Raw genomic sequence first — 16,381 nt, forward strand, 5'->3', positions numbered from 1 at the left:
GAATGACCACCCCCAGCGGTGTGGGCAAAGGGGGTAGGGGGTGAATGACCACCCCCAGCGGTGTGGGCAAAGGGGGTAGGGGGTGAATGACCACCCCCAGCGGTGTGGGCAAAGGGGGTAGGGGGTGAATGACCACCCCCAGCGGTGTGGGCAAAGGGGGTAGGGGGTGAATGACCACCCCCAGCGGTGTGGGCAAAGGGGGTAGGGGGTGAATGACGACCCCCAGCGGCCTGCACTGCCGCGGTCGAGCCAGCAGGCGGCTGCAGGACGCCCTCGCCCGTGACGGATGCTCGCGCTCAGGGACCCAGTGGGAGTTGCTGTTGTTGTTCTGTTGTTCTTCTTCTGTTGTTATTGTTCTGTTGTTGTTGTTCTGTTGCTGCTGCCCTGGCGGAATGGTCAGCACACCGGATTTGGAATCCGCAGGTCGCCGCCGGTTCAGTTCCCTCTTCCGGCGCGGCAGCAGAAACAATGTGAGGCACGTGTCCTGAATCACCCCCCACCCCCGCCTTAGTCCACCCAGCAGTGTAAACAGTGAATGACTCCACCAGCAAAGTCGGTCCAAGTGTTTGGTGATCCCAGCTCATTCATTACGTCCGTCTCGCGTGGAAGAGTAGACCAACGTATTTTGTAGAGGGGCTCTCTCGAGCTCCCTCGAGCGGAGGCACTTTTCGCCAGCGGTGGCGTGAGCGAGCACTTGCTAGGGCTGCGCCTTTACCTCTTACCTGCGCAGTGCACGGCGTGCACGGCTGTAACCCGTAGCCACATCAGCACATGCTGTGGTGGTTCCTCTATTTGCCCGAATGCGTTGACGTTACGCATTGGACGTTACGACACCAAAGCGCTGACCGCTTCCACACCTTTGAACCCACACATTATTATCACTCCATCACCCACTCACCCTCTTACTCACCTTCTTACTCGCCCAATCATTCCATCACCCACTCACTCACCCAATCACTCCATCACCCACTCACCCTCTTACTTACCTTCTCACTCGCCCAATCACTCCATCACCCACTCACTCACCCAATCACTCCATCACCCACTCACCCTCTCACTCACCCAATCACTACATCACCCACTCACCCTCTCACTCCATCACCCACTCACCCTCTTACTCACCTTCTCACTCGCTCAATCACTCCATCACCCACTCACCCACTCACCCTCTCACTCACCCAATCACTCCATCACCCTCTCACTCACCCAATCACTCCATCACCCTCTCAATCACCCAATCACTCCATTATCCACTCACCCTCTCACTCACCCAATCACTCCATTACCCACTCACCCTCTCATTCACCCAATCACTCACCAACCCACAAACTCACTCCATAACTCACCCATTCACAAAATCATGAACTCACCCACTAATTCACACTCACTCATCACGCATCCACACACACACACTCACCCACATACTCACGTATCCACTCACTCACACACTCACCCACCCACTCACCCACACACCCTCTCGCTCACCTACTCACTCACCATCTCACTCACCCTCTCACTCACTCACTCACCCACTCACCCACCCACCCTCTCGCTCACCCACTCACTCACCCTCTCACTCACATTCGCGTGTTCCGCAGGAGCACGTTGCATCGCCCCCCACTTCCATACACCCCCCTAAAACTCCCTGTCTCGCCGTGTCTGTCTCGCTGTATGTTTCTTTGTCTCGGTCTTTCCGCATCTCTGTCTGTTCCTCTCGGTAGCATGCGTCGATCAGTGTCTGCCTTAGTATCTCTGTCTGTATCTCTTTGCGCGTGTGTTTGTATGTTTGTCTCCGTGTCTCATCTGTGAAGTCGTCTCCATGACCCTCGCTGAATCGTCGTGGCACTATCTCGCACTCTCACGCACACTCTCTCCATCCATCCCTCCCATCGCTACCTCCATCGCCAGGATCATCATCATCGCCTCGCCCCTCCGTCAGTGACGTTGGCGGATGTAGCCGAAGGATGTGATGGGGAGAGTGGAGGGGAGAGGGGGAGGAGAAAGGGAGGAGGAGAGAGGGAGGGAGGGAGTATGCGGTTGGACTGGGCGCAGAGGGGGCGATTCCTCCGTTATTGTCTCTCTCCGTGGCTCGCTTGGTGCAGGGCGTCGGAGCTGCCGGGCGCGTTACGACTCGCATCCCGTTCGCCCATCACCACCGCCATCACCACTATCACATCACCACCATCACCATCATCCCAGCAGCGAGGCCACGCTGAGGATCGCGATGTCCAGGGGGCGACGCGCAACAGAGGCGAGAGCGGACGGCTGTCGCAGCAGCAGCAGCGGCAGCAGCTGTATCAGCAGCAGGAGGAGCTGCAGCAGTTAGCCTCGACCACACGGGCCCGCGTGGTGCGAGAGGGACGGGAGAGAGAGGGGCAGCAGCAGCAGGAGGAGGAGGAGAGAGGGCGGAGGAGGGAGCGCTCATTTAATCCACGACGGCCGCTCGCCGCCAGCGCTGCGTGAGCGACAGAGGAGCGGCCGAGGAGGAGGAGAGAACGAGTCGAGTGGCGGCAGGAGGAGCAGGAGTGGTGGTGGTGGAGGAGGAGGGGAAGATGGTGGACCCCGTGGGCTTCGCAGAAGCGTGGAGAGCTCAGTTCCCCGACTCGGAGCCGCCCAAGATGGAGCTGCGTAGCTTGCGGGACATCGAGGGGGAGCTGTGCAGCTGCAAGAACAGCATCCGTCGACTCGAGGTGGAGGTGAACAAGGAGCGATTCCGCATGATCTACCTGCAGACGCTGCTCGCCAAGGAGAAGAAGGGCTACGACCGCCAACGCTGGGGCTTTCGCAAGTCCGCGCAGGGCGGCGGCGGCGTCGCCGTGCCGGGCCCTGCGGGGGACGAGGCCGGCCCGGACGACGATGGCGATGACCCGGTCGGAGAGGTCGCGGCCGCCGCCGCCGCCGCCGCGGCCGCCCTGGGAGGCGAGATGCCCGGCGGCGGCGGCGGCGCGGACGGAGAGAGGCCCTTCCCCGAGAGTCCGTCCCACCTGCGCCGCCACGCCGCCGACCCCGACGAGGGCTTCGAGGACACCATCGCCTCGTCCCGACACCGCCGCGCCAAGGCGCCGGATAAGAGCCCCTTGCCGCCCGGTCTGGTCATCGCCCCGGGCAAGGGCGCCAAGGGCGGCGAGCCGGGATCCCCTGCGGCCGCGGGCAGCCCCTGCAAGTCCCCGCGTGTGCCCGGGCCTCCCGAGCCGCGCGCGAGGCGTCACAGCTCGCAGACGAGCGAGGAGGCGGCGCTGTGCGGCGGCGGAGGCGGCGGGTCGCGGGGCAGCCCCGGAGCCGACAAGTCCTCCTCGCCTCTCCAGCAGCAGCAGCAGCTGCTGCCCCCCTCGTACGCCAACGTGGAGTTCCACGCCGAGCGGGGCTTGGTCCGCCTCAACGAGCGCGAAGTGTCCGACCACATCAGCTCGCTGGGCAGCGAGGCCATGCGCATGGAGAGACGCAGGGGCGGCTGCGGCACGGCCTCGCGGGAGCCGTGCGTCTCCCCGGGCAGGGACCCCCCACAGCTGCGCGGCCCCAGCGGCCCGGGCGTCTCGGCGTCGTCTTCGTCCTCCTCCGGCCGGCACCACCACCACCATCACCACCAGGCCGCCTCCCACGTGGGCTACGAGGCCGACTACGAGGACGCGGAGCCTCCGGGTCGCTTCTTCGCCGCGTCGCCCAAGCAGCACCCCAAGCGCGAGCGGCCCCCGTGGCACGTGGCCGAGGAGGCCACGGGCCTCCCCGAGAGCACCGCTCTCACGGACGGGGACTCCACCTACGGGACCGGCTCCAGGGAGCAGCTCTACCCGAGCAGCGGCCGGCGCCAGCCCGGAACCGGGGTGCCAGGGCTGGGGGGGCCCCCCGGCGGCGGGGGCGGCGGCGCGGGGTTCGTGGCGTGCAAGGAGGAGCGGCTGAGCTGGCCCAAGCAGCAGCGTGCGCACTCGCCGAGCAGCCTGGAGGACGCCGGGGGTGGATACACACCCGACTGCAGCTCCAACGACAACCTGACCTCCAGCGAGGACGAGCTCTCCTCCCCGGGGGGCCGCTCGGGTCGCGGCGGCGGTGGAGGAGTTGGAGGCGGCGGCGCCGGAGGAGGAGTTGGCATGGGGCTTGCGGGCACGGGGGCTTCCGCGAGCCCCACGGCTGGCTCCAGCTCGTACCGTCTGTTCCGCGAGCGTGAGAACCGCTCCCCGAGCCAGAACTCGCAGCACTCCCTGGACAGCAGCAGCCCGCCGACCCCGCACGGCCACGGCACCCCGGCAGGGCTCGGCGGCAGCGGCGGCGGAGGCGGGGGAGGAGGTCGCAGGGCCGTGCGGGGGAAGCCCAGCGGGGGGCCCGGAGCCAAAGCCGTGACCCCTCCCGGAGGGGGGCCCGACTCCCCGCAGCGCTCCCCCGCCGGCCTGGGCCCCAAGCGAGGGCCCCCCACCAGGAGCCGCTACGGAGCGCCAGACGATGTGTTCGACTCCTATCCAGGTGAGTGGCGCCTTAAAGGAGGACCGCGAACGGGACGGAGAGAGACGCGCTCCGATCTCTTGTGGCCACAAAGCTCCCCTGTGCAGCTTGTGACAACAACAGACTGTTGTGGCAAGGGCCGCGTGGCTGCCCGCGCACGCCTGAGGCTGCCCGCGCACGCCTGAGGCTGCCCGCGCACGCCTGAGGCTGCCCGCGCACGCCTGAGGCTGCCCGCGCACGCCTGAGGCTGCCCGCGCACGCCTGAGGCTGCCCGCGCACGCCTGAGGCTGCCCGCGCACACCTGAGGCTGCCCGCGCACACCTGAGGCTGCCCGCGCACACCTGAGGCTGCCCGCGCACACCTGAGGCTGCCCGCGCACACCTGAGGCTGCCCGCGCACACCTGAGGCTGCCCGCGCACACCTGAGGCTGCCCGCGCACACCTGAGGCTGCCCGCGCACACCTGAGGCTGCCCGCGCACACCTGAGGCTGCCCGCGCACACCTGAGGCTGCCCGCGCACACCTGAGGCTGCCCGCGCACACCTGAGGCTGCCCGCGCACACCTGAGGCTGCCCGCGCACACCTGAGGCTGCCCGCGCACACCTGAGGCTGCCCGCGCACACCTGAGGCTGCCCGCGCACACCTGAGGCTGCCCGCGCACACCTGAGGCTGCCCGCGCACACCTGAGGCTTCGTGTCCCGTTGGTCAGGCCGCTGCAGTGACGTCACCGCGCTCTATGAAATTCGTGGCGGCATCGCCGCGCGCGTCCGTCGTGTGGTGCCGTCCCAGGTGCTGGCACAACGCCCCCCCCACCTCCCGTGCCTCGGAGATCATATTTCCGCAGGGACAGCAAGGGGTGGAATGACGCCCGAGACGAAGCGTGGGGCAGGTGCGTAGCTGCAGGAGAAGAGCCGTGCCCCCGTTGTGCTCCGGCCTTATGCGACGCGTCCGATCGTTTCGAGTGTGCGAGACCTCGGCCCCGCGTCGTCTGTGGACGATGCGAACGATGCGTTAAAGCGCGGACGGCAATTTTGGCTATGCATGGGGAGACTCGTCCCCGCCATGAGAACGTGGCATTTCCACGCATGTGCTCTGGGCTTTAAGCAAGAGAATGAGCGCCACGTTCGTTTAATCGGGGAACCACTGCGGTGGCTAGCGTTGGTGGATCACACGAAGATTTGTGGAACACCCAGGTCGGACACATGGCAGTACACCAAGTGGGTTCGCGCACTACGCGTCTGCATAGCGGACCGATGTCCCCTCGTATGCGTGGTGGGGTTTCTCTGGCTACTCCGGTACGTACAGTATGTATGTTGAACTTCTTTCGCACCGTACGTCACCAACCATCCAAGAGCCAAGCACTCGTGTAATTAAAATATGAAGTGATGACTCATCCAGATGTAGTTGGGAGTCGCGCAAAGTCATTCGGTGGTTGCGCTTTGTATAAACACGTGACATCATCGCAGCCATCATCAGTTCATTATTTATAAAGCACAACCAACAACGATACAATCCAAGGCGCCTCGCTCGTGGGGTATTTCCCGTAGCCCCCCACCACCACCCCCCACAGCAGGGGCGGGGTGGGAAGGTTTTGGGGGGTTGGAGAGAGTATTTTCCGGCACTCAGCCCCGTGGAGAGCCTGCGCTGAAATTAAGCCGTGGGTACAATCGTCTCTTGTAAATGCCCCTGCTGCAGCCGGGGTTGCGTGATTGTGAATGAGTTAGTGAGATATGGGAGGTAATGGAGCAAGGGCTGATTTAATGGGCATAATAATAATAACGGCCAGCTGACGTTAGTAAATATGGGTTAATTGCCTCTTCGGATAGGGCGCCGCGCTGAGAGTGAAACATCCACCAGCCACGCGCGGCGTGGAGGCCACGGCAACCAACAGCGGCCCTCGCTCCACGGGGACACGGCAGGGTAGCGGTCGTGGAGCGGTGGCACAGCGGTGAGCGCGCCGCGCTATGAAACCCGTCAACGACCTCGGAGAGTGATATTCCGAACCGGTCCGTCTACGCCAACCCACGGTAACCATCGCGACGAAGTACGGTCAACACAAATCCACCCATGATCAACGTGGCGTGACGAGGCAATCCTCCATTGGGGGATTGAGAGCGGCTGGATTTGATGAATGTGTTTGTATCCAGCAGTGGATTGACCTTGGCAGATGATGATTTATACCCTAAGCGTGGACCACAGGGTTCTGAAACCCAAGGCCTCCTGCCCTCCTCCCTGTCCATCAATGTGCCTTTACTGATCAATCAATGCTCCTAATTGGAATGTAATCCTAAGCAGTCATGCGTTGAGCGAATCTGTTGATTGGTGAATAAATGATTCGCTGCTGCTGCATTGGCAGCGGTGCAAAAAACAACATGACAACAACAATATCAACAACACAAGAACTAAACGCATTCGTTAAAGGCTCGCCACAGCCGTCGCCCAGGGCGGCGTGGCGGACGAAGGCGGCGGCGTTGTTGGGTTGCCGTGTTGATTGGGAAACGCGGGCCGGACACGGAGCAGGGGTGACTGGTTGGGGGGGGGGGGCAAAGCTCCCCTCGCCTAGCCAGAACTAGCCAGCTAACCAGTGACCTGCACTTGCCCTCCCACTGACCATAACCAACCAGCCACTCGTACGAGCCATACCCCTAACCCTGACGAATTAGCCAGGCAGTCACTAGTACAGTACTAGCCTTGTCCCTGACCTTAACTCTCACCAACTGCCAACTGGTACTAGTCCTAAACACTGACCCTAACCACCCAGCCACTAGTATTAGCCCGGCCTATTTTCACTTTCTATCCACTTGTCAGCTTTCAGTGAGAGAAGGGGAACCCCGTCCATCCGCGTGTGGCTCGATGGTTGGGCCCCCACCCCTGCTAGAGATTGGCCAAACACCCAGTAAGCAGGTCACGAGGGTTCTCATGAAATGAAGGCCATCCGACTCGGCGAGGCTTCCCTGGACAAATCGGTGACATCGTGAGTTTATCACTTTTGTAAGTCACGTTGTGTTTGGTCGAGCAATGTGTACACCTCCCTACTGTGTGTTGGAATGGGCGTGTGTCAGATTTGGGCTCTGGTAAAGAGACTGCACAACGTGATGATTATGATATCTAATCAGCACACTCACGGTGGTGGAACGGCGGCACCGTGATTAGCACACTGCGCTACCTACGAACCCGACTACCCGAGTTTGATTCCAGGCCACGGGTGACTTGAGCGGCGAGCGACATCTGATCCGGACTTGGGTGCCCCCCCCCCCCACTTTCCCCGGTCGCTAACCCGCAAAACTAACCAGCACGGTGAAGTATGGACAACCCACCCCCATGGCCGACATAGCGTGGAAAGCTCTTCATCCAGCAATGGATTGACAGAGGGCTGTAATGCAACTGGGGGCATAGGTGGAGAGAGGGGGCATTGACAGAGGTCAGAGCCTTGGGCCCACAGGGCCGCGGTTTTGTGCGTGGTGACCTTTGCGATCCGGTGCCACTCGTTGTCTGATAGGTGACGAGTGAGCACACTTGGCTTCACTTTGAGGGGGCCACAAACTCCGCCTTGGGTTTACTGCAGTCTAAGTTGATGATGTGTGTGAGTCTATGGATCTCTGTGAGTCTATGGGTCTCTGTGGGTCTATGGGTCTCTGTGTAAATCTGTGGGTCTCTGTGTTAGTCTCTGCATGTATTTCTGCCTTTGGAGTCTCCATGTGAGTCTATGGGTCTCTGTGAGTTTATGGGTCTCTGTGGGTCTCTGTGTAGTCTCTGCATGTATTTCCGCCTTTGGAGTCTCCATGCGAGTCTATGGGTCTCTGTGAGTCTATGGGTCTCTATGAGTCTGTGGGTCTCTGTGAGTCTTTGGGTCTCTGTGAGTCTGAGTTTTTGTGTAAATCTTTGGGTCTCTATTTTAGTCTGTTGGTATCTTTGCAAATATTTTAGTCTCTACGCGAGTCTGAGTCTCCGTGCGAAATCAACGGGTCTCCGCGCGAGTCTTTGGGCCACTCTGCGTGCTCATCGCAAGCTGCGTAAAGTCCCCCGGCTCTCTAGCGCAACCCACACACCGCAGATGTCAGCGACAGGGCCGGCATCTCTTGGGTCACGACCCAACCTGTCCACCACGTGGCCCTGAATCACTCCGCGGTTGGTCCTGCGCTTGCTTGCCAGGCGGGGCACGGTGGGTGGGAGGTGGCGGGGTCTCGCCGCCGCGGTGTGATTCACGCCGGAGAGTGGAGAGCGGATCGATGGCCGAATGAGCTCATTCATTTATGACGTGGGCGATGAGGTGAGAGCCTGGGGGAACACAGCCCGCACGATTTCCCACCTAGAGCAACGCGGGCAGGGGCAGGAGGAGGACGGGACGACAGGGAGGGGAGGTGGAAGGATGCAGGGGGAGGGAGAGAGATCTGTGACTCGAGTAGCCGACCCCCCTGCAGCAGTGGGGAACTCTCGGCTTCGAAGAAGATGCAAGTCCATGGGTCTCTATGTTAGTCTACGGATCATTTCGGTGACATGTGAGTCCATGGTTCTCTGTGTAAGTCCTTGGGTCTTTGTGTAATCACGGTGGATGTGATTAGAGAAGAGGCACTGAGTAGAATCTCGCGCAGAAAGGAAATCTGAGCAGCTTGCCCCCCATTCAGGTGAGAGCTGCTCTCCGCGCCCGGGGGCTGCGTGAGGTCTAGCGGAAGCTGCGTTACCAACATTAGGGCTCAAGAGTTGTCTTTCCCCGAGTTGGGCACTGAGACCATTATTGCCGCTTTGGAGAAATGAATGTAATAAATGAGATTAATAACGGTGATGGCTTCGGCCAGGCCTTGATCCAGCCGCGGATTGATCGTGGCCGATGTTGAAACGTAGACTTACTTATCCCTTTAAACAGAAACGCTTGGCCTCAGCAGGCCCTCGCTCGGTTGTAAATAACCGGACTGACCGGTGGTCGATTTTATACGAGCCCTAGTCCCATCGATTCCCGAACCCAGCCCTGCCCCGGACGGCGGTAAGCGGAACGGCGGCGGCGGGAATAGCGGAGCCATCGGGCCGGGTCGGGAGAACGTGGTGACCTTGCGCGTGACCCTCGCTGACCCCGCCGTGACCTCTGACCCCACGTCACGCGCGCGGGGTCGAGCCTCGTGCACCGCCCCGCGGTGGGTGTCCAAAACGAGGACACCGCCGTGGCGCGGCGCGCGGAGGGTCGAATGCCGTCGATTGCCGTCGACCGCTTGACGATTCTCACCACTGCCGCGCTCCGACTCGGCTCCTAGCGACGCCAATTGCCGATCGTTCCCCAACGTCGCCCCCCCCCCCATCTCCCGCAAAGCCACCTCCTGGCGTAGATGCCCCACTGCCTTGCGGTTTATGAAAAGTCTCAAGGTAAAACAGTTGTCCGTCAAATCACGCGCACAGCCAGTATTTGCGCCGCTCTTGTTGTGCAGGGCTACTCGGGGTTTCATTCTGGCAGGTTCTGATCGGGTCAGGGACCCGGAATATATTTCATCATCCGGGCACACCACATCCAATATATCTCTCGCAAACCGCTTGTGGCTACCGGTCATCGCGCGTCACCGACTCCTCGCTGGCTGCCAGCCAATTGGAGAATGGTCATTGAGAGTGGAGGCCATGCTACCCTAGCGCCTCGGGGTGTAATGGTGAGCCCACCGGAATTGCAATCCAGTGGTCGCGGTTCGATTCCATCTCCCGGCGCGGCAGATGAAACCATGGGAACGTTTCTCAACTCCAACTGCCTCCGCGCACCCAGTGGTACGAACGGGGTTCACCGCGGCGAGTCGATCGGCAGGGCGCGTGCGGTGGGGTAAAGCGTGGGAACACCCACCCGTTCCGAGTCGTCTGGCCGGTGTGGAATAATAGGCCGAAGAGGTACCGTGTAGTGTAGATCAGGGGTTGGTGACTTGCGGCTCTGGAGCAGCATGCGGCTCTTTCAGGACTGCTGCTTCGTGACGTTGTTTATTAAGGACTCACCGTCTCGTATTCGCATTGCGTTGCGACTCTTGAAACATCGGGTTTTGTATCGAAGTCGAAAAACATGGCTCCTCTTGTTATTTTGTTTGCCGACCCCTGGATATATGTGGAGCTTCCAGGAACTCCCGCCTCGTGTGGGGGCCCTTCCACTAGCACTGGTGCAGGAAAACAATTGCAAGGTTGCACCTTTACCGACGGCTCGGCACTTGCCGAGTCCTGCTGCTGCTCGTGCCGGGAGTGGCCCAAGCTGGCAGCCAGGATCCGCTTTGCCAGCGTGCCACGTGCTCCCGATTAGCCGGGATCAGCGGCATTACGATGGCCGCCATAACAATGCCTCCCTTGTCCAAACAAACCCCAAATCTGTGGGGTTTTTTTCAATGCGGGGCGACGTGACCCGAGCTTCTCTCGCAGCAGCCTGCCGCAGCGTCACAACACGGGAACGCAACGTCACAACACGGTAACAGCGTCACAACACGGGAATGGTGCATCACAACACGGGAACGCAACGTCACAACACGGGAACGGTGCATCACAACACGGGAACGGTGCATCACAACACGGGAGCGCAGCGTCACTACACGGGAACGCAACGTCACAACACGGTAACAGCGTCACAACACGGGAATGGTGCATCACAACACGGGAGCGCAGCGTCACTACACGGGAACGGTGCATCACAACACGGGAACGCAACGTCACAACACGGGAACAGCGTCACAACACGGGAACGGTGCATCACAACACGGGAACGCAGCGTCACTACACGGGAACGGTGCATCACAACACGGGAACGCAGCGTCACTACACGGGAACAGCGTCACAACACGGGAACGCCGCGTCACAACACGGGAGCGCAGCGTCACTACACGGGAACAGCGTCACAACACGGGAACGCAGCGTCACAACACGGGAACGGTGCATCACAACACGGGAACGGTGCATCACAACACGGGAGCGCAGCGTCACTACACGGGAACAGCGTCACAACACGGGAGCGCAGCGTCACAACACGGGAACAGCGTCACAACACGGGAGCGCAGCGTCACAACACGGGAACAGCGTCACAACACGGGAACGGTGCATCACAACACGGGAACGCAGCGTCACTACACGGGAACGGTGCATCACAACACGGGAACGCAGCGTCACTACACGGGAACAGCGTCACAACACGGGAACGCCGCGTCACAACACGGGAGCGCAGCGTCACTACACGGGAACAGCGTCACAACACGGGAACGCAGCGTCACAACACGGGAACGGTGCATCACAACACGGGAACGGTGCATCACAACACGGGAGCGCAGCGTCACTACACGGGAACAGCGTCACAACACGGGAGCGCAGCGTCACAACACGGGAACAGCGTCACAACACGGGAGCGCAGCGTCACAACACGGGAACAGCGTCACAACACGGGAACGGTGCATCACAACACGGGAACGCCGCGTCACAACACGGGAACGCCGCGTCACGACATGGGCGCCAGGCCCCTCAATTATACCGCGAGAGGCCCCGAGACCTCGCGACTTAAACGCAAACTGCTTGGCTGGTAATTGAGGGACGGGTGTCCCCCTTTGTCGAGCCGCGTGAAGAGGCCCTTTCAAGTCTCGCGGCCTCGTTTGCTGGTGAGACCAGGCAGCAGGAGCGACGTCGGTGGTTTTCCCAAAGGCACAGCCCTGCGATTCCTCGCTGACGGCGCTGCTGGCGGAAGGCGCCTGCTCTCGAGGGAGCTCTAGAGAGCACCCCCCCCCCCCCCCGCGGGTGTTTTGGCCTACTCCTCCGAGAGGCGGGAGTACCCACCACACTTAACCCCACCACATGCCACCTGCCGATTCTCTTAATTGTGGTGAATCTATTTGTATTGCCGGGAGTACAGAAGTGGTGGGGGAGAAGGGGTGGGGGGTGAACGCGTCCATTGCTTCGACTGCTGCCTCGTGAGATGGAGCGGTGACCTCCGGGTTGGCTGGACATCGGCGTCGTCACTCAGCTTGGCAGTGTGGCGCAGGTAACCAGATCTCGAGTTTGATTCCTGGCATCTCGGGCGAACGTGAGCGGCGAGCGATATCTGAACAGGTCCTGCCGCCCAACCCAGCCCCTCCTCCTCCTCGCATCGCCGTCACCGACTCGCGCCGAGCGGTGAAGTATGGCCGGACGGCCCCCGTCACCCACGCGGTATCCGGGGGGGGGGGCAGGATTTCGGCCAGCGGTGGATTGACCAAGGCACGTGTCGCGCCCTCTTACGAGGCGGTGTTCTTCGGGACGTTGTCCGACGTTTCGCTCCCCGTGCCCCGGGGGGCAGCTGCGGGAACCTCTTGCGAGGAGGAGGAGGAGGGGCTGCCAGCCTCGCTGCTTCCACGCGCATTATTTTTCTATCCTTAGGAGCCGCTCGAGCGGTCGCCTTGGAAACGGCGTTGCCAGAGGCGACAGAGACCATTAGCGCGGAGTGGGGCGGGGGGGCCGTGATGGTGGGGGAGGGGCGGGGGGGGTCGTGGGGGAGGGGCGGGGGGGTCGTGGGGGAGGGGCGGGGGGTCGTGGGGGAGGGGCGGGGGGTCGTGGGGGAGGGGGACGCCACGTGGGTGGCAGGGAGAGAGGCACGGGGAAGGGGAAGAGGAGCTCACGGGGAATGGAGACGGGGAAGAGGAGACCTCGGGGGGGGGGGGGGGTGAGACGTGGAGGAGACCTGGAGGATGAGACACGTGGAGGAGACCTGGGGGGTGAGACACGTGGAGTGAGACCTGGGGAGTGAGACACGTGGAGGAGACCTGGAGGGTGAGAGACGTGGAGGAGACCTGTGGGGGGGTGAGAGACGTGGAGGACACCTGGGAAGTGAGACACGTGGAGGAGACCTGGGGGGGGGGGGGGTGAGAGACGTGGAGGACACCTGGGAAGTGAGACACGTGGAGGAGACCTGGGGGGTGAGACACGTGGAGTGAGACGTGGAGTGAGACCTGGGGAGTGAGACACGTGGAGGAGACCTGGGGGGTGAGAGACGTGGAGGAGACTTGGGGGGAGTGAGACACGTGGAGGAGACATGGGGGGTGAGAGACGTGGAGGAGACTTGGGGGGAGTGAGACACGTGGAGGAGACATGGGGGGTGAGACACGTGGAGGAGATCTGGGGGGTGAGACACGTGGAGGAGAAGAGAGTGCCCGTGCGCCTACGAAGAAACGTGGCATATTATTTACGTATTTATCTCCCTATTTAAGCTCGCATCGTTATTGCTGACTGCGTTGAGTTTCTTGGGGAGAGATGCATGGGATGAGCGCGGTTGATTTTTTTTGGGGGGTGGGGGGGGGGCGAGAGACACAGCGAGCAAGTTGGAGGATAGCTCGTGGAGAGAGAGAGGGCGAGAGAGGAGGGAGGGAGAGTAACAGATGTCTGGGCGCTTCCTCCTCCTCATCATCATCATCTATACGGCGGCGCTGGGCGCGCCTGCGTTGGAGCCGCTCATCCGTGCGAGCGTCGCGGATTCATGAAAGCCGCGGCTGCTGACTCGGCACTTCTCCCGCGGGGTGGGGGGAGGGCTCCTGCTGCTGCTGGCGGTGGGGGTTGTGGGTGGAGTGGGGGGGGGGTTGTGGGTGGGTGGAGTGGGGGGGTGGAGTGGGGGGGGGTGGCGAGGGGGGGACCTGAGTTCGATTCCCCGGGCACAGCCGCCAACACCGCATGACGATTGTCTGAACCGGTTCCGGGCTTCCCTCCCCTAGGTCGACTCGGCCTCAAATGGGTACTCGGTGCGATGCGTATAAATATCGCCACTGGGGGAGACAAAGGCGGCCGGGCGTGGTGTCACCACTTGGCCCAAACAGTTTCCTCGAGGCTACGCGAAGGATATTTGTTCTTTGTGGGGTCTGGATGATGGTGGTGATGGGGGAGGTTTGGGTGGTAATCGGTTAGGAGGGGGGGGGGGTTCCGAGGGGGTTGAGGGGGGGGGCGGATGGTGGGGGGGCCGTGTCCGTGTAACCCAATCTGGGAAGTGGGGCTCTAGTAACCCGAGCGCTGTAAGGAGGCGTACACACGTGCACAGGTACACACGTGCACAGGTACACACGTGCACAGGTACACACGTGCACAGGTACACACGTGCACAGGTACACACGTGCACAGGTACACACGTGCACAGCTGCGACCTCGTGATCTCAGGTGCGCTCGGCCTGGGGCGACGTCACGGTTGCGGCGATGACGACGACGGTGATGATGGATGGCGGAGGTGATGTCATCAACTGCGCCTGCCCCAGAACATGCTCATTGTGTGTGCACCAGGCAGCGATGATCATTCAGGGTCCCTTTGTGTCAATCCACTGCTGGATGAAGGCTTCCCGTGCAACGCTGTGTAGGCGGGCAGGGGGAGGGGGTGTTTCACCATACTTCACCACGCTGTCCGGTGCGGGTTGGTGAAGGGGAGGCGACTCGGAACCAGTTCAGATATCGCTTAAAACCCCAGGGCAGGAATCGAACCCAGGGGTTAACACAAAAAGGGGGGGGGGGGGTGGGAGGTGCGGCACGTCTCTAGTGAGATGGCACGAGTTGGAGCTCGGTGCAGGGTTCACTCATTACCCACGGGTGGGTTGGGGGGCCAGGGCGGGGGTAGGGGGCGGCTGACAGAGACCACCAATAAGGCGTCGCTGTGCCGCTGCAAGTGCCCCGGGTCATTGCCTCATGCGATTCCTGGCGTACTCTGCACACCGCCACGCGTTACTCTGCACACCGCCACACGTTACTCTGCACACCGCCACGCGTTACTCTGCACACCGCCACGCGTTACACTGCACACCGCCACGCGTTACTCTGCACACCGCCACACGTTACTCTGCACACCGCCACACGTTACTCTGCACACCGCCACACGTTACTCTGCACACCGCCACGCGTTACTCTGCACACTGCCACGCGTTACTCTGCACACCGCCACGCGTTACTCTGCACACTGCCACACGTTACTCTGCACACCGCCACGCGTTACTCTGCACACCGCCACGTGTTACTCTGCACACTGCCACACGTTACTCTGCACACCGCCACGCGTTACTCTGCACACCGCCACGTGTTACTCTGCACACCGCCACGTGTTACTCTGCACACCGCCACGCGTTACTCTGCACACCGCCACGCGTTACTCTGCACACCGCCACGCGTTACTCTGCACACCGCCACGCGTTACTCTGCACACTGCCACACGTTACTCTGCACACCGCCACGCGTTACTCTGCACACCGCCACGCGTTACTCTGCACACTGCCACACGTTACTCTGCACACCGCCACGCGTTACTCTGCACACCGCCACGCGTTACACTGCACACCGCCACGTGTTACTCTGCACACCGCCACGCGTTACTCTGCACACTGTATGTATGTTAAACTTTCTGCTCACCATACGCTGCAATCAAAGGCGTGTGTGTGTGTGTGTAGCTGTGGGGAGTGGTAGTGCAGTGGCTCGCGCGCTCCGAACCCGGCCAAATCGAGTTTGATTCCCACTCACGTGTGTGCGTGTGTTTACACACAGAGTACACGCACGCACTGCGCGCAGAGCCAGGGAGTGATTCACGTGGGTTGCAGGGCGAGGGGGCTCACACAAACCACACTGAGCCACGTGTCAAGATGAGGGTTTCAGCATTGCCCAGGCGAGATTCGGCGGTAATTACAACTTGCGCGATAACAATTGGGTTGAACGCATGCATAAGCACCACCATATGCTGTGTCTCCACGCTTAAATACAAATACTGTACATTTTCGTCCCATCAGCCGATTGGCCGACAAGACCAATATTTCCCAGCAGACTTTGTTTCAAGCGAGCTATCTCTGGACCGGTATCGCACTTCTCAGCCTTCATAGCGAGGTACCGGGTGTGGTATGTGAACATCAGCATTGGGGAGACAAAGGTGACTTGGAGTGGTGGTGGCTAACACCATCCCTCCTTTGTCGTTGTTGGCCATAATAGGTGCTCGCTAACAGGACTTGCCTCGACCGTCCGTATGGCTACGTATAG

At 61.3% G+C, this 16,381-nt stretch overlaps 1 protein-coding gene across 4 annotated transcripts in view; it reads left to right on the plus strand.

Annotated features, from left to right (window-relative positions):
• The first annotated feature begins 2,023 nt into the window (after positions 1-2,023).
• The window catches only part of LOC116939258 (active breakpoint cluster region-related protein), a 61,645-nt gene continuing 47,287 nt past the window's right edge, over positions 2,024-16,381 (plus strand). For 3 of the 4 annotated variants that reach the window (XM_032947452.2, XM_032947449.2, XM_032947450.2), the window contains exon 1: positions 2,024-4,455. In XM_032947452.2, coding sequence (XP_032803343.1) covers positions 2,553-4,455 — 1,903 coding nt within the window. In that variant the 5' untranslated portion in view covers positions 2,024-2,552. The remainder of the gene's footprint in view (positions 4,456-16,381) is intronic. The other variant, XM_032947448.2, reaches the window with a different exon arrangement.

The sequence above is a fragment of the Petromyzon marinus genome, chromosome 5 (assembly GCF_048934315.1).
Source record: "Petromyzon marinus isolate PM22_M1 ecotype Great Lakes invasive population chromosome 5, UKy_Petmar_22M1.pri1.0, whole genome shotgun sequence".
NCBI classification, from domain to species: Eukaryota; Metazoa; Chordata; class Hyperoartia; order Petromyzontiformes; family Petromyzontidae; genus Petromyzon; species Petromyzon marinus.